Genomic DNA, 18,997 nt, shown 5'->3' with positions numbered 1-18,997 from the left:
GTGTCACATTAATTTAGAGAGAGGCGCAAACTAAATGTGTGTGAGAAAGAAAAAGAGATTTAATTATGAAGTACTTTTACAACAGCTTTTAAAAGATTAGACCAATTCGATTGTTACTGCCCAAATAAATTGGAATCCCCAAAATACATTTGCAATTCACAAGAAGGATTTTCCAAATGTTCTTCAATTTGTGGCAGAAAAACGGTTAATTAAGAGTCCTAAATTTTATGGAAAGTGATTTTATTTATGAGAAAAGTGTTTCTGCTATCGAAAATAAAATTATCTTATACTGTAAAGAACCTTGAGGTCACCACCCAAAAGCTAACTCAAAGGGTGGGAGTGTCAAAGGCCTTATAAACTCTACATTAGTTGCACATACAACCAATGTGATACTATATATCTCAACACGCCCCCTCACACAAGAGCCCATTGGGCTTGAAAAGTGGACAATGCAACAGGCCCAGCCTACCTGTGCTAAGAAACGCCACAAGAGAAAGTGGGGGGCGGCGAGACTCTGATACCATGTAAAGAACCTTGGGATACACCACCCCAAAAGTTAGCTCAAGGAGTGGGAGTGCCCAAGGATAAACTCCACATTAGTTGCTTATACACGAGAGCCCATTGGGCTTGAAGAGTAGACAATGCAACAGGCTCAGCCTACCTGTGCTAAGAAACGCCACAAGACAAAATGGGGGACGGCGAGACTCTGATACCATGTAAAGAACTTTGGGATAAGCACCCCAAAAGCTAGCTCAAAGGGTGGGAGTGCCCAAGGCCTTATAAACTCTACATTAGTTGCACATACAACCAATGTGGGACTATATATCTCAACACAATTTCGAAACGATATTAATCCCTTATATCGTGAATTTTATTAAAATTGTAAAGAATTAATTCAACCCAAAAGCTTAAGCTGTTGGATGAGGTTGAGGTTACATTAATGATTTTATATATCTCAACACGTTCTCTCACATGAGAGCCCACTCAAGAGAAAGTGGAGGGCGACGAGATTTTGAACCCGGGACACGAGGCTCTGATACCATGTAAAGAACCAATTCAACCCAAAAGCTTAAGCTGTTGGGTGAGGTTACATTAATGATTTTATATATCTCAACAAAAATATCCTTTATTTTTAAACTTAAATCTCAAAACGAAATCGGAGATAATTTGATATGATAGAAAAATATTAATCCCTTTTATTTTTTAGGTTTAATTTTCTCATGTTGCATAAAAATTCAATTTTCATGTTATGACTTAACTAATAGTGGACCCCACAATTATTAAAAAGAAAAAAAGAAAAAAAAATTGCACGCAAATCGAATAGTCACAACATAATAATTAACTTCTTATGCAATGTAAGAAAATATTTTTCCTTTATTTTTATATAATTTTTATTTATTTTTTAAATATTAATATGATTCTTTAGCCAAGCGAGTGTATACGGTGGGGAAAGTGTACCTTGTTTTGTTGAGGCTTCTTTTACATATAGACGGACCCAAGAAACATGTTGACTTCGCTACATATGGTGGTGTGAATTACGCACAACTTCATCATTGCCACTATGTTTGTGGGAATTCCGTTAAGCACTCAGCAACTACGTAGTGACAAGTGTCCAAGATAGGATCAGGGGTGTCAGATACAACATCATTTATACGGAAATTTCTTTAATGAACCAACTCGTACTCCCTTTTATTAAAATATGATTTTTTTTAACTCATATTCTTCTTTCTAATTCCTTTTAAATTCCAAAAATTTCCCATTTTAGCATGAATATACCTCTGAACTTTGGCCAAAATGATAATTGTTATAGTTTAGCTTCTAGTCATTTAGTAAAATAAATAACAATTAAGATTAACCATCATAACTGTCCTTCAACTTTGGAGGATCAGCAACATGGATTGTCTTCGGATTCTCATCATCTTGATTTGTGAATTGTGAATTGTGAATTTAGAGCATATTTTAAGTAATTTACTAAAATAAAATAGATTCATGCGGCAGAAGTAATTAAAATAAGGGGTTTAATTTTCTTATGTAAAAGTTGATAAGTGAATTTTTCTATACAGACAAACATCAGTGAGTCCCATTACTTTATAAAATAAAAAAAGAAAAGAAAAGAAAAACTCAATTTTTAATGTTTGAGCAGAAAATACTATTTATTCTTTCTGTGGCAGAAAAATAATATTTACGTTAAAATAAACACAATTAAATGAATATAACTTTTTAACTTGAATAAACGATAAACCGAGTCTTTAATATTATGGAAGTATTAAAAATATTCTCATAAATTTAACCTCTTGATACTATATTCGAGAAGTTCAAAGTTACAAATCAATAGACGATATTCATGTTAGGTTTTTGGTTAGTCTTTGAGTAATTTATTGAAGTCTTGTAAGAAAAAGACTAATTAACGGGTTACTTACATCTTAAATACAAGTCCTAAGATTGTTTACTGTGTATATAACTAAGATTTAAGTTACTTATTAGAATTTCAATAATCTTGACTTTCCAAAAAAAAAAATTCAATAATCTTCAGCATCTAATAGGAGTATTGTTTTAGGTTTGGATTTTGGAATATCGGATCTTGCTCAATTACTTAGCCATAGTCGTCGCAGTGGCACTAATTACTTAAGAGATCTGGCTAGATCTCACTGAAATGGAGGCATAATCCCCCCAAAGCAGCAAATTCTAACATCTCTGCATTAATAGAATAAAGGAATAAAATTTCTTAATCGAAATAGAATTTTATGTAAATTGCTGTCCAAACAACTAACCTCACAATATAAATATAATTTAATGTCCAGGTTCAGCTTATGATATATGAGGGTTTTTTTTAATAGATTTATTTATCAATTACTTAATTCAGTCAACTTGAGCATCACCATAAAGAGAGAAATATTTTCTCTACCAAAATTTTAACAGCATATTTAGAATTCGAACTTAAAAGTTTTAGATGTGGATTTTTATCCACAATCTTTTTTTTTTCTATACTATTATAAGAATTGAACATATAAACTATCTAAATCCCTCCTTATTAGACCAAACCTAGTAACTTTATGCACAATCTTCTTTCCAAGAATAAATCTTAACTCCGAGTTTCAACATGTCCTTTCCATATCCAAAGTATAAATACACCCAAATTCTGACTGTATTACAAAATATGTATTTTAGGAATGGATTCATGGTATGAACTTCCAATATTAGTTAAAAGTTTATGGGTTTGCTTTTTCTGCAGTTACTGCAAATAAATTATTTGCAGTAAGCCCAATACGACATCGTTCTGGGACGGAAATTATGGTATTTTTGTAATTTTAATTTATTTCAGGGTTATAATAGTCTTTATATTTATAATTTTTTAAGATTTCAATACTAAAATGACGTCATTTTGATAATAAATGTAAATAACTTATCTGCATTAACTGCATAAATATTTTTTCTAAAGTTTATACAGTATTTGCATAATGAATCACACAGTAAATGATACACTTTGGTTGGCATTATTATTAGAGGAAACGAAGTTAGCACTACCACGCGATAGAAAATCAATGTTTGATAATCACAGATAAAACTTCAATAACGGTTTTATTTCTCTTCCTTTTTTTTTCTTTAATTTTAAAATTTTTATGCAACGAAAATGAATATATAAAGTAACAATGTAACATAAATATATCTGTTCATTTGGACGAGGGAAGAGAGAGAACTCACTTTCTTATTCTGATGCTGAAGAAGGATTACATTTTGACCGTGAGAATTTGATGTTACAGAAAAACTGTGTCATAATTATTATTAGTATGATTATTAGTTTTCAATATGGTGACCCATTGTTAATCATTTCGAGGGCCACATTATGGGATAACTTTGGTTTTTAAAAGTGAATTGTTCTCACTTCTCAGCACTACCACAAACATGCATGTAAAGCCTGAAATTCCTTCACAAATTTAAAAAAAGTTTGACTCATACAGATGTTATGCACGTTTTGCGGGCCTTTGAACAATTATACACATTTCCTTACAGATGTGTAATAATGATACATTATTCAATATATCTAATTAGAGGAGGCTATTCTATTATTTCATTTTTTTAATATTATCTACTACCATATACTATAATTATGTATTTTAGGAATTACATAATAATTATAAGAGGAAGATTATATTTACAATTTTTTTGTTTACAAACTACATTATATATTGCTGGAAGTACACTAAGTTATTGCAAAAATTTGTAAAAAAAAATTTGTAAACGGATCTTTCTCCTAATTATAATATTAAAGTTATTTTTTTTCTCTGATTGGAAACCTGTCAGCTGACGTAGAGAGAATTTTTTTTTTTTAATATTATAACCATGTATTCCTGAGAATACATAGTTATAGTAGATGATAGTGAAAAATGAGGTAGTATGAATATCCCTTCTCATGTTATTATTATTTTTCTTAAAATTTTAAAACATTAAATATTTGCTTGAGCGTAAAGAACTATTTCAATCCAACAGCTTAAAATTTTGTGTTGATCTGGTTCTTTACATGTAATCAGAGCCTCAACATTACAGGTTCGATTCTCACGGCCTCTCGTTTAATTAATAAATAATTAAGTATTATGGAGTTTGTTAGCACATGTAGGTGGGTCTATGCATATCCACCCTTCAAGCCCAGTGGACTCTCGTGTGAGGGGACATGTTAGAGAATAATATAAATAATTAAATAGGTCTTCACCTAACAACTTAACCTTTGGAGTTGAATTGATTTTTTATATGGTATCAGAGCTTCAGTAATTACAAGGTCACGATTTCGATCCTCACCATCCTCAACTACAAGGTCACGATTTCGATCCTCACCATCCTCACTTGTGGAATTAAATTATTAAAAAGGCTCCACTCCCAAAAAATCTAAAGATTTTGGGTTGAAGTGATTCTTTACATTAAAGTCATACACGTTTTATTTTTTATAAATCATATGTTAAAATTTTTCACCAGAATACTAAAACTCTAAAATATTTTAATTAATTAAACATAATCGAAGTGGTAGTATTTTTTCCTATTTATGAAATGACAGAAAATTCTGATAAAAATTAAGCTAAGTTTTAACTGTATTGGTAAGAGGCAAATTTTAATGACAGTTTACGAAAATTGAAACTAAGAATTGAGATAGAGTTTTTTTTTTTTTTTTTTTTTTTAAATTAAACAGCTAAAGATGAGAAACAGAATACTACATTTTAACTGCAGGAATCGAATTGATAAATGAAGCATAATTTCATTCTTAGCCGTTGAATTAACTCCCACTGACATGATATTATAATAATATTAAGTAACTTTATATAAATTGTATAAAGTTATTAGCTTAAATAATGTAACGTTTAACTAAATGGTGTAGCTCAGTTGATAATGCAGATTGAGTAAATTGAGAAGAGAACTTGAGTTCGATTCTCACCAAATGTATATTTGGAGAGGGGCGATGAGTTGTGAGTAAACTCCGACTTAAGATTAGCCTCATAGTCAGCTCGTAGAGTTAAAATTTGTAAAAATATCAGAGGGCCGACTCGCCTCAAAAAAGGTAATTTAGATCGATATACCAATAATAATAATAATAATAACAATAATGTAACGTTTCAAGTTGGCACAATAAAATTATCAATCAAAATTTAAAAACTAAATTATAAAATATTGAAGTACTTAGTCAAAAAAAAAAAAATCTTTATTTATAGATATTCTTTATTATATACTTTGGTTATTTTTTTAAAATTTCATTGATAATGTGATAGTAATAACTTCAGGACTGATAACCGCTAACAATTTATATCATTTAAGATAATAACTTTTAGAGAAATTCTTATTTTCTCCATGAGAACACGTATTCTGATTTGGAAAAAATACTGTATATATCTGTATCTTCTTAATTTGTATAATTACTTATATTACAACTTTCTTTTGTCGAGTATAGAATACCGAAACACACATATAAGATTCATATACAGACAAAATTCAATCTTGATTAGGACATATCAGTGGCGGGCTCAGAAAATTTTATTTATGTCTGCACACTTAGTGGCGGGGTTGCACTGCTCCCAAAAATCATTTTTAAGAGAAATTTTTAAATGCATTAAAAAATAAAAGAATATAAACAAGAAGAGAAAAGAAAACTATTCACATATATCAAACTTTGTTATTTCAAGCTATTTCATATATATTTTATTTTTTAAATGTTATTTCAAGCTAGAGTAAAGTACATTTTAGGTCCTCAACAAATATTATGAGGTCCAATTTAATCTCTTAGAAAAAAAAGTCGATCTGTGATCCCTCCGAAATTTAAAGTAGACTTATGTTATTCTTTTTAAAGGACCAATGTGGGTCTTATTTAAATTTCAGAAGGATCACAATTTCGACTAACTGTGTCTATTTTAAATTTCAAAGGGATCACAAGTCTATTTTTTTTCCTAATGAATTAAAATGGGCTCTGTGGCTTTTGTTGAGGACCAAAAGGTAACTTTACTCTTAAAGCTATTTCAAATTTTTTTTTTTTGTGTCGCACTTGCACACATAAAAAACTATGTAGGTCCGTCGATTGAACATACCGTGGCATGGTTTCGGGTCTTGAAAGAGAGAAATTTCTCATACTCTGAGAAAGTGACAAACTGAGAGTCTTTATATATAATTAACTTTTGGGATCTATTAATCTCGTGTTGCATGAGATAATTATCTCATGCAACAGAGACAAGATAGTGGGTCCACCATTTGTAAAAAAACAAAAAAGAAAAAATAATGTGGACCTCACTACTTTGTCTATGTTGCATGAGATAATTATCTTTTGGAATAAGTGGCATTACTCTATTTAATGTGTTATAATAGTTTAAAATGCATAATTATATAGTTTAGAATAAATGGAGTGCTGATAAAGTATTTGTAACAAAGCTTACCAAAAAAAAAATATATTTGTAACAAAAGAAGCATATAAAAATAGAAATGGAAATGTCATGTTACATGACAACTTCTTATTTTACTCATTCAAAAAAGTATGGGACCTATTTTATTTTATTTTTCTTTTTTTCTATGTAATGGGACTCATAATATTTATATATCTATGATATGAAGTATCATACAACATTATATTCATAAAACTCTATAAAAATATAATAAACATACACTAACAAGTAGATTGAAGACTATTATCGCACAATACTGAGCTATGCGCCCATGAAGAAATAAACTGTCAGGGGCTTGAGGAGGATGAAAAATGAAAGATTTCGTGAATAAACAAATAACAATAAAACTTTATTATTAAAAGAAAAGCAAAGCAAAGAAAGTCATGCTTTTTTTTTGGGGATACAAAGAAGAAAGTCGTACTTTAATTTCAGAAGCATTATTCACTTTTGCTTTATCTTTTACGTGATTGCAACTTTGAAAATTTTGACATGCAAGTTGGAACTTATTATGGGAACTTTCGGTAATTTGGAGAAGGAATAGAGTTGAGGCTAATTAATTGAGTTGGTGCTAGTGCTACCAAGTTTTACAAGCTTGATTAACTTTTCAAAATTGAACATATATTTTGGTCACAAGTATATGACAGTGAAGTTCAATTGAATGCCACTATTTATTTGATTTCTTTTAAAACTATTCAAGTAATTACCCTTTCAGAGGGTACTGGCAATTGAGAGGGTCCCAAAGGAGTGGGGCTTTTGATGCAAATATGGAAGGAGTAAGAGTAAGACCAAGTTGTCTTCCATGGCACGCCGGGGACCGACTTACATTACATATCACTTCCCACTAATGTGATTTTTTATTTTTTTTTCTCACAGAATCCAAATCATTGATTGTGACTCAAAAGCCATATCCTCTTTTATCTCTCCAATCCCAATATTTTCTCTCTTTTTCTCTCCCCCATTCATGTCATTTTGTGAATCTTTGCAAAGAAAATGTAACCATGAATGGCCTTTTCAAATGATAAAAAGATAATTCCCTTGGCGTGTAAGACTTAGTCTTTTGTTGGATAGAGTGTTTGCCATCTTTATAACTTTTTTTTATGCATATCACCTTATATATCATACTCATGATGGTATAATGTCTTTGATTTTGGACATGATAAACATCCCTTCATGTATACTTGCTTTTATGTTGTTTTATCTCCTTCAATTATTGATTAAATTCAAGTTGACTTCCTTTTCGTATGTTTGAAACTTTTTTTTTTTTTTACCAAGGAAAATAGATTCATAAATAAAGTAAACTACCACTTTGGTAAATATGCCTTTATCTGAGTTTAAAGCTATTCATAACTTACTCATCAAAATAACGAATAGGAATACAGTCGTGCAATTAAAGGGTTGGAAACTCAATCAATTAGATTAAACCGAAAAATTTAACAAACAATCAAGCTGAATAAAAAAAAATGGTCTGTTCCAAATCGAACTAAAGTTAGCGAAGTACAGACATTAAACTTAAACCTATATTATCTATATTATAGAATTGGAAATTATTTTATACTTCTATTTGTGGTATTGCAAATTCTACATCAATGTCTTTCATCATTAGGAATATAACAGACCTAAAAATGGTAAGCTTCTCTTGTTAAAAAAAAAAAAGGTAACAAGTATTTTATTTTTATTTTTTTGGTACATTGCCAGGAGGTATCCCCATTCAACCTTCTCCGGGCACCATGCCCTCGGGGTACGGCCCGTTTGGGCTAGCCCCTCATTGTAACAGTGGGTGCACTAAGCTTCGCAACCGGAGAAAGGACGAGACTAATCCCCCAACCGAAGATTTTTGGCTTATATTCCTCTGCCCCCAAAGATTTTTCAAGAAACTGCTTGAGGTAAGGTTTGATCCCTGCACCAAGCAATCCCTTGGGAGCTCAGCTACCCTTGCGGGTTACAAGTATTTTATTTTGTTTGCTGTTACGTAAGAACTTTTGCTATTGCTTAGGGGAAATAATTGATTTTTAAGCATGGCAAGAGATAGCGAAGAATCTAAATTATTGAAGTTGGGTCAAATTATTATTTAGTGTCTCACAAATAAAATTTTAACTTCCTACCCAAAATAAAAATAAAAATAGAATAAAATTGTACATTGAGCCAGCATTATTTAAAGAAAAATTGGCGATCATACTAAGATTATTCAACTTTACAAGTTATATATATATATATATATATATATATATATATATATACTGGCGGATCTAGAATTTTTTTTTTATGTCTGCACATTTAGGGCAGGAGTTCGGGGTGCCGGCCCCAATTTTTTTTTTTTTTAAGATCATGATCCAATTTTTGTTTCCACTTCAAAAGTAAAGCTTTGGTGAATCAACCAAAGTTTTAAAGAAATAATCGATAATGATAATTAAAAAATAAATAACACCACAAAAAGATATTTGTAAAAAATAGTATAATTGTAAGGGTTAATAAATCAAAACCCACATAATCCAAAGTTGACCACTTTTGTTTCACAAGAGATCGTGAAAAATCCATTGTGATTCTCCTCCACTCTTTACCTTTTTCCTTTCAATTTTTCTATTTTTTTTTTTTTTTACTTGGCCTGAATCACACATTCTATGTGAAAAAAAATTCTCAATTTTTTTATGTCTGCAAGTGCAGACAATGGCATCCAAATGGGTCTGCCATTGTATATATATATATATATTAGGGATTATTATTTACACATTCTGAGCATCTCCGTCTTTTTGTTATAAAGCTTATATGTAACTGTTGAAAGTGGTGTGATTTTAAATGTAGAATGTAATTTTAAATGAATAGTTTACAAAAGTTTAAGGAGTGTTCGGTAAAGGAAATTTTTTGAGATTTTCGAGCAAGGGATAGTGGTAATTTTATTTACCAATATTTGATTTAAGGTTTTGGAAAAAAAATTCGAAAATTTAACTTTTCCGAGATTTTGTTTGAGTATAATTTTTCTTCCAAAATGTTATTCAAGAATACCATCAAATGGGTAGTATTCTTGGAATCTTATTGTTGAGAAAATTTACACTTTTTTTGGGATCAAATTCTGGTAATATTTTGTCCAACCAAATAATTTTTTGGCAACATTCCTGGAAAAGTGACTTTTCCACTATATTCCCGAAAATCATGATTTCCAAATACGAAAAAAATTTATCTTTTACCAAACACAAAACACATTTAAGAAAATTTTGTTAATTAGTTCATAAGGGAATCTGAGTAAAGTGAAAGTTAACAAAACCCCAAATCTTTTCTAGAATAGGGATTAGGGACACTGAAATCCCAAACGGGATTCTGTCTTTCCTTATAGCAAAAGTGAAGAGGCTCTATACCAAATAATAGCAATAGGGATTCAAAATTTCTACGTGCAAGTGGTGGGAATTTTCTTTTCCAGAGTTGACCCATAAAAGGTGCTAATAAAGATACTAATTAAAAGAAAAATAAAATAAAATTAGTCTAAGTTTTTTCTTGGCTTACAACAATTACAAAAGAAATAAAAAAAAAGAAAGTTGGTTCATTGGGAAGGCCTTATGATGGCCTTTCCATATATTTGATACCCCACTCCGTTACAAAGCGATGAAGAAGAATCATTAATTTGCTTTACTTAGCTTAAAGCTCATACTTTTGTCATATCGTTTTCTCTTTCACCATGCTTTAAACAAATATAACTTGGGGGCATAAAAGAGGTAATTGGTGGATATGCTGTTCAGAAAAAGAAAAAAAAAACCATGTATGTATGTATATATAAAAGAGCTGTAACAAGTTGACAAAACCTATGAGAGGAAGCAGGGATCGTTATCTTGATAATAAGAAATTGATTACACATTGACGTCCTGCTTCAAATTCCTAGTGTTCAAATTTCCTTCGTTATATGTTGTTCAGGGAGATTTCAAACTCAGATAATATTTATTAATACACGTAATTTGAGACGAATTCTAAATAAACAAAAATAAAAAATTACATGTGGTGCGTTTTAAAAATAGTTCTATTAGACATGAAGTTATGATTTGAACATAGAATTAGACATTTGCTAACTTGGATTCTATAAGAAAACACAAATTAAACTCATCGTTCTAAGCCACGGATTTTGAGCTGGACATGATTTGAGAATTATTAATAAGTGTTTTAAGTTTCCATTTGAAATTCCAAAACTATGACTTTAACAATAGCTCAAGAGATATGTTTTTACCCAAATCATAGTTTGAGATTCTCAGAACGAGGAACTGAACTTATACTAACAAGTTGGAATACAAGTTATTCTGCCTTTACCTATGAGTATGACCAATCTTTGTAGAATTAAAAAAAAATCTTTGTAATTAATGTTTTAATTTAATTTCTTTTGTGTAAATACAATAGTAGGAATTGAATACACAACATAATACAAACTACCCAAACCCTCACTACTAAACCAATCCTAGTGACTTTATGTTTTAATTTATTTACAGAAATAATTTTGCGCCACTACCTTGCTTAACGCAATAACTTCTTCCTAACGTAAAATGAATTGCTCATATTTGCAGTTATTACTCGACATCTTATTTGATCTCCTATCCATGTGAGGGAATCATGTAATACTGGTGACCATCATGACTTTGGTCTCACCACTTGAAAAATAATAAATTCGAATAATAAAAAAAAAAACCCAACTTTTATATTTATACCACTATTTTATATTAAATTCAAGTACTATGATCATTTTTTGTGCAAAACTCACCAACCTTTTTACTTTTAGTGAACATAATTTTTTTTTTTTAATTTTCTTACAAACAATATAGAAGAGCTTCAGTATGTTACACATCAATTTTCCAAATAATGAATAAACTCTACACTAAAATGAGTTAGAAGTGTTTGTTCAACGCATGCCAAAATTAAATTTTTATTTGTTCAAACCATTTTTTTTATTTTTTTGCTGGAATAATAAGGCACACATATTTGCTGACTAGATTATATTTCTACATCATAAATAAACAATATAAGAACATCTAGCTGGGTGAGCATAATCATCATTTTCAGAGAGAAAAGCAGAAAAAATAATAAGTACAACTACTTCAAATAAATTTCAGACTAGAGTAATCAAAGATTAAATCCCACGGTTTCAAAAATCTTCCTCTCAAGTGCCAAACCTGTGCAGTTAAAGAGCAGGGGATAACAAGACACTAACTCAGGTAAGGAGTCAAAGGTTCTCTTGTTCTCAAGTACACTATATAACCTAACCTTATGACAGAGAAAAAATAATAGACCCTTTTCTCTTTCACCTAACAGAAAATAATATAAACTTAGCAAGACGTTCAACCAAAGCTACTCACACTTGATGGATCTGTATATGTGGCGGACAAAGAGCAGGGAGGAACGAAAACCTACACTGCCAAGCATGAGAAAGAAGCCATAGCAGATGCAGGCCATGTAACCGAAGAAGAACGAAGTTTGCATAAAACCAGACATATCTGATCGTGCATAGTAATAATACAAGCAGTAGCCGTAGATGAACAAGCCAGTTGATCCACCACAAAGAAAAGACCTATGGAAAAAGAATCAAACATCAATATCAGGAAGAAAACGACCATGTTGAAAGGTAAATGCATGGTCTACAATGTTTGAACAAAAAAGTCTTCATATTGGTTCTTTTCCATGGGCTCAGGCCATGGCCCAATCCTTATAATGAGCTGAAAATTTAGTTAGAGCCTTGGCCCAAACTCCTAAATCCCACTAGACTTTGCCCCAAGAACTAGCCAGTCCATGAATGCAGCTTATACTTGAGAATGTCATCCAAAAGAAGAAAAAAACAAAAGAGGCTTATAGAAATCAAAAACTTTTTTAAGTAGTAATGTATATAAATTTTATGTCATCTTAAACTCCAGTTACATTAGTACTTTCCACCAACTCAAGCAAACAGACCCTAAATAAATCACAGTCCCAGCTCCCCAGGTGTGTAAAGTGCACACGAAGGTCATGGAAGGCAAATTGGGGCTTTTGGTGTATCCAACAAAAGCTGCGGTTTAAGATGTTTGAGTTAAGATATATGATTCATATTTATTTCATAAAAAATAGACAGATAATATATCTATGAAAAAGTCTCAAAAACCCAAAGTAAATTGTAGCCAGTGCAGGAAGTTACCTATTGATGCAGAATGGAAATCGGAAAGGGAGAAAGAGGAGAACAAGAAAAGGGAGAGGAAAAAAGAAGAAGAGAAGAAACTGATAATTTAACTCGGACAACTGAGTTAAAATTCAAAGTAGAGAACCTTTTTATAAAGAACCCAAAAAGTAACCATGTGACAATTAAATGCAGAAATAAGAAATAACCAATATAGAAAAGAAATGATTTAATAAAATCTGAAAAATATGTTCCCATGTTGATGAATGTTATAAGTTATAACATGTATCTTCCATTCCTCGTTGGGAAAACCATCACCTATTTTTTCACAAAGTAACTCAACTTTTTGGAAGACGGCCAAGGGAAGGGGATGAGATCCAAGGAAATGAGTCAAATATACCACCCCCCACCCACCTTTTCTCTCTTCTTTTTCCCCTTCCCCTTCGAGAACCAATTACATAAATTTCCTAACCTAACCCCGGGGCTTTCAAATCTCTGTAAAATTCTGATACATATGCATCACTAAAACTTCAGGCATTAAAATGCTAATATGAAATAAAGTATTGTAACATCCTATATATTCCTTTTTCTGGAATTAACATCGTCCTGAAGATATGACCTGCTTATAGGATGAAGGGCCTTCAAACTATGTAACCTAAATTGGATAAAGATGATTATTTACTTAGGTACAGTTAACACATGTGTTCCTCAATGTTCAGAGGAGTAAAATTAATAGGATGAGAAAAAAGTGGAGAAGATTGGAGAAAAATGAACAATAATTATTAGATAGTACTCATTATAAATTCATATTTATATTTATGATCCTATGTCTTTTTAATATTTTTTTCAGAAAATATTTGAATGTGAATATAGTAAAAAAAAAATTGGTTTGTAGACAAAAAAGTGAATATAGAAAAGTTATTTCTTGTTTTCTTCATTAGTAGTAAAAATATAAATATGCTTACAACTTATTTTTTAATTTCTTTTTGGTCTTTTCCTAGCCTTTGACAATTTCCATTAACCCAAGAACAGACAATGTGAAAACTAATTGAATTCCTGATATGATATGTAGTGAAAAAACAACTACAGTAAAAGGATGCAATAAGTTAAGTTACATACCTCCACCACCATTCATGATCTTCAGCAGCAAGTTGAAAGTATGTCAAAGCCACAGTGATGAAAGCAGTGACAATCAACAGAATAATAAAGACAATGAAAAGTATGCTGTAGATAGTATAAATCCTGTGGCCCCAGACACTAGCAAAAATGTAGTACAGCTCTATGTAGATGGCACTGAAAGGGAGAAATCCTGCCATTGCCATCTGGGGAAGGGTACTCCTGTACCAAGGCAGAGGTGGAATCTCTCGGGGATACTTTGTAGTGCGGACAGGTGCTTGGAACTCGGCTTTGCTATTTTTACCAGCAATACCACCCAACACAAGTAACGGCGAAGTTACCAATGTCCATATTAGAACTATCACCAAAATTGTGCCAAATGGAAGAGCAGCAGTTGCACTATAAGCAATTGCAACTGTGTTAAGGAAGCAGAACATGAGGAAAAGAGGGCCACAAAAGAGGCATCCTGTCAGCAACAAGTTTCTAACCTGTCAAACAAAAAAATAAATGCATAAATCATTTCATTTCATTTCACGAGAATTATATTAATTAATGCAATCAAACTGTGAGCTATAAAGCAAGGAGTCCATAAGTACCCAATTACTCCCTTCAAGTTGAATATAGAAGGAAGTAGCAGTGTAGCCAGCAATGCCAGATGTGAGAGCATATATGACCACCAGTGCAGTAAATAAAGCTCCCCGGTTATAGGGATAAAATACACCAACCAATGCAAGCATAAAAATGAAGATCGTACTGCACAAGCATAAAGGAATAAAAAATGACATTTAGTTAAGTTTATAATTTAGAAAACAAAAAATGAGCTTCAACACACAAGGGAAAAAGAGGTGTCTGAAGATTCTTACAGAGTGAATAACTGGGTACCAGAACCAAGGGCTGCTGCAAACAAAGATTTGTACTTTGGAAACCGGAAAACATCACCATGAATGTACTTCCATCCTGTCTCCTCTTGATCATCAGCAGCTTCCTCATCTTGCGCATATCTGGAGAAAATCAGAGTAGATATAAACAAGAAACAAGGAAAAAAAGAAAAGATTAATAAAACAATATTATAGGTAATGGGCTGACAATCTGGTGATAGATGAGCAAGCGAGACATACTTCATAAAGTCATTCTTCAAGACGCGCATGAGAATGGTTGCCAGAAAACCAGTCAAAAGAAGAACTGTAACACAGGAGTTTATGATTGAGAACCAGTGAATCTCCAAGTGATGTGGCAAAGAAGAAGACTGAGAGTATTTTTCCATTCTCTTCTCAAAAGGAGTATCTGTTTCCTTCCATTTTACAGTATACATAAACTCAACATCAACCTCCTTGTCCTCAGTAAGGTCCACCACAGAATGAGGATCCATCCGGGCACTGATTTCAATAACACGATCTTTATTGTACTGAGCATCAAACTGAATGTGCTTGTACAGAAAATACTTATACTCGCTAGGGTCAGTTTTTCCTTCTTTGTCAACAGTTCCAATAAATCCCCAAATTGGCAAGTCATCATAATACATTTGGAAATAATAGTCCTTTTTAACTGCTTCCCGGAACTGAGCAACTTGCTCCTTTGTGAGCTTCTTCCTGCACACAACCTTAGAGTCTTTCTCCTTTCTGAAATTAAGTTCATAAGGAGCACTAACAAGGCGATCTCCATTTAACACCTCACCAAGTGCTTCAGTCTTTTCCTTCTCATGACCTGGCATTTAGAAGTACTCATTTTAGGATGATATACACATTAAGAACCCATCAGAGTTGGAAAATGCATTAAACAAAGTCATCACACTCTTATATTAATATTCAAATCGAGAAAGAGAAAGGAATAGCTTCCACTAAAACATATAATAATTTTTAAAGTAAAGTAATAAATAACAAAAAGTTGAAACATAAATTCAGATACTCACCAGTTACACAGAATGGCAGGTCTAAGTATCGATACGTTTCACTGGAACCAACCAACAAAACAAACAAACAAACAAACAAATAAATAAATTAGAAATCAGAATGATAACAAACTGAAACAACCTCGTAAAACACTATCTATACCTCTTAACGTTGTAATCTCATATAAACAAATGATATTATCATCATGTGGAACACAAAAAAATTCAAAGCAAGATCAAATTTTGATGACAACCCAGCATCCAAAACGGTTGAAAGAAAGCGTTACACAACAAACCCAAATCAAATGCAGTGGATCAGATCCGTGAATGGAAGAGAGGATACCTGGGGTTGTGAAAGGGACCCACTTTGTTAGCGTAAAGAGGAACTGGATCTCCTTCCTTGTAACGGTGATCGGAGGCATCGGATCTCACATGGGTTCCGTGAAATGAGATCAGAATCGTGAGAACGAAGAGCAACTTGCTCCTTCCCATTACCACTCTCTATGTTCTTCTTCTTCCTTCGCAAATCAGATAAGAAAAGCAAAGAGAGGTAAATGACCAAATTTATTTCCTTTTATGACTTTTTCTTTCACCCTTTTTTTTTTTTTTTTTGATAACAATCTTTCACCCTTTTTTAAGCTCGTGGGTTTCTTAACCAAATTTTCTATTCAATAATTCATTGCTAATTCATTCATGATTAGGGACTTAAATATTTAAATACTAATTTTTAAAGGATATAATGCGTTAAAAAAATTATAATGGGATCCACTTTGATTTTGTTTCACAACATAAGGTACGCTATCTTATGAAATGTAAGATTAGTTTTACCCTTAAAAAAATGTGATGTGTTTTTTTGCTAAAGCTACCGTCAATAAACTATAGTATTATTTATTAAGGAATGATATTGTAACAATCAATTAGTGTTACTACTAAAGTTACTACCAAATAATTTCACCGTTAGATCAAATATGTTAATCCTACGGTTATATTTATTTTCATCTTTGTATATTATGATTCCTTTTTTTAATACTTTATATTTATTTTCACCTTTGTATAGTTATGATTTCTCATATTTAATGATTTCACGTTAAATATGGAGAATCATAATCATACAAAGATGAAAATTGTTGGATTAATGTAATCGATCTAACAGTGAAATTGATTGGTAGTAACACTAATTTGTTGTTATAATATCCTACCCCTTATTTATTTAAAAAATTATTATAAACTTTTTGTTAAAATTTTAGTTAAGACAAATATGTTATACTCTTTATTTGAATAAGGTAAATACTTTCATATGAGCAGTGGCGGACCCAGAAAATTATATAATGGGGAAAAAATTTATATTATTGTTATGAAAAGGCAATATCAATTTTGGTTGAATGATCACGCTAAGAATACAAAAATACATGTTGAGAAGAACCTAATAAAATTACAAAAAAATTGCCAATTTTTTGGTTGGAATGTCAATTTTTTTGCTTCCGGTAACAGTGGTCCAATGCACCTTCTATTTCAATGAGGAACTAGCCTTAAGATCCTATATTTTATTTGTAAGATTAATTTTTTATTATTTACCTTCATGCCTTCTAGTGTTATAATTGCACTTTCTTTGATTTTTTCATAATCTTATTTTCTCACTTAGCTATTATTTAGCATAAGCAGTAGATTAATTAATGTGTTATTTATTTTTAGCATTTGGTCCCAACTAATAATTGATAACTATTATTGACCTTTTTTCTTTGCCAATAAAGTCAAACTTAAATACTCTTCTCCTGAATTTTGATATGACAATCTGTACAGATTTTTAATGATTATAAAAAGAAAATTAGATAATCAATCAATATAAAATCAAATTGTAGACAAATTTGACAAGTAGAGTGAATATGTATTACTAACTGAATTCTTTATTGTATAAAATGAAAAAACCAGCTTTCCACATTGACGGGGAAGGGTAGCATACCAAGAACAAAACCTACTATATATGTTGGCAAGTTGAATCTGGTAAATAATAGTTATTTTGAATTAGGTGCAATGAACATGTGGAACACTTATGAATAACATCGCTTGTCTTTCACTTTTTAAAAACACTTTCAATTTTTTTCTTTTTTCATACCATGTTGCATATCATATAGTAGAACATATTTTCATATTTAAGAAGGGGCGGAGGCCCATCCTAGCCCCATGTAGGTCCGCCCCTGCATATAAGTTATAAATTAAATATAAACTCTTCATATTATGTGTATAGATACAAAACTAAAAAGAATGGCTAGTCTCTTAAAAAAGGAAGGGACTGAAAAAAAATTTAGTAGTTCCAGACCATTAATTATTGGATGATCCTTTTAAAAAATTTAGGATATAAATAAAAAAGAGTAAAGTGGAAAAAAAAAATTCACATTTCCACATAGGACCGCTAATGGGACTTATGTGGAAGGTGCATCAAGCCTCTAATGAGTCTAAACTCGGTAGATTTGCAAGCATCCAACTAAGTGAAATGAGAGTTTAATAACTTAATTTGGTACAACGCACATCATTGGATTATTTCACAGCACAAGAATAAACGTATTCAAATTAACTGGTTTAAATTCAATGAATTTGAATCTTCAGATAAATTTTCATTGCAATCTTCTATAATTAAACTTGGGTTTCCTCTAATGACAGATAATTTGATAAGAAAATAAGTAATGATGAATGCCACAAATAAAAGTCCACGACATTAATATCCAAAAAAAAAAAAAGTCCACCACACATTAAGTACCAAAAGAGAGAATGAGGAATGTAACAGTAATTGAGGATCAATTTTAGAAAAAGGAAATATATTTCCCATATTACATGAAATAAAATTATCTCATACAACACACAAAAAATGGGTGAGATATATATATTTTTTTTCTCTATTTTTTTTTTTTTTTTTTTTTGTAAATTTCTCTATTTCTTTTCCTTAATAGATCCAACTCACTCATTTATGTATTG

General features: G+C 31.2%; 1 protein-coding gene across 1 annotated transcript; it reads right to left on the bottom strand.

The window, feature by feature from the left end:
- Positions 1–11,910: 11,910 nt before the first annotated feature.
- Positions 11,911–16,550, bottom strand: LOC133310198 (transmembrane 9 superfamily member 3). The gene is made up of 7 exons (XM_061511101.1): positions 16,371–16,550; positions 16,049–16,089; positions 15,258–15,843; positions 15,003–15,140; positions 14,736–14,892; positions 14,143–14,627; positions 11,911–12,447 (listed from the first exon to the last, which is right to left on the bottom strand). Exons 1-7 carry the CDS (start codon positions 16,517–16,519, stop codon positions 12,228–12,230), a joined length of 1,776 nt encoding a protein of 591 aa, XP_061367085.1. The 5' UTR covers positions 16,520–16,550; the 3' UTR covers positions 11,911–12,227.
- Positions 16,551–18,997: the final 2,447 nt, after the last annotated feature.

The sequence above is a fragment of the Gastrolobium bilobum genome, unplaced genomic scaffold (assembly GCF_033153095.1).
Source record: "Gastrolobium bilobum isolate Gb01-03AN ecotype WA unplaced genomic scaffold, APGP_CSIRO_Gbil_v1 utg8584, whole genome shotgun sequence".
Taxonomy (NCBI): Eukaryota; Viridiplantae; Streptophyta; class Magnoliopsida; order Fabales; family Fabaceae; genus Gastrolobium; species Gastrolobium bilobum.
The sequence above is the reverse complement of the archived record's forward strand: the minus strand, read 5'-3'. Positions and strand labels throughout refer to the sequence as shown.

Excerpts from the sequence above, each read along its gene's own strand:
- LOC133310198 (XM_061511101.1), bottom strand. The coding sequence starts at position 16,519 with ATGGGAAGGAGCAAGTTGCTCTTCGTTCTCACGATTCTGATCTCATTT. Across the intron at positions 15,141-15,257 it reads TTGAAGAATGACTTTATGAA|ATATGCGCAAGATGAGGAAG; the intron begins GTATGTCTCGCT and ends GATTTTCTCCAG. Across the intron at positions 14,628-14,735 it reads AACTTGAAGGGAGTAATTGG|GTTAGAAACTTGTTGCTGAC; the intron begins GTACTTATGGAC and ends TTTGTTTGACAG.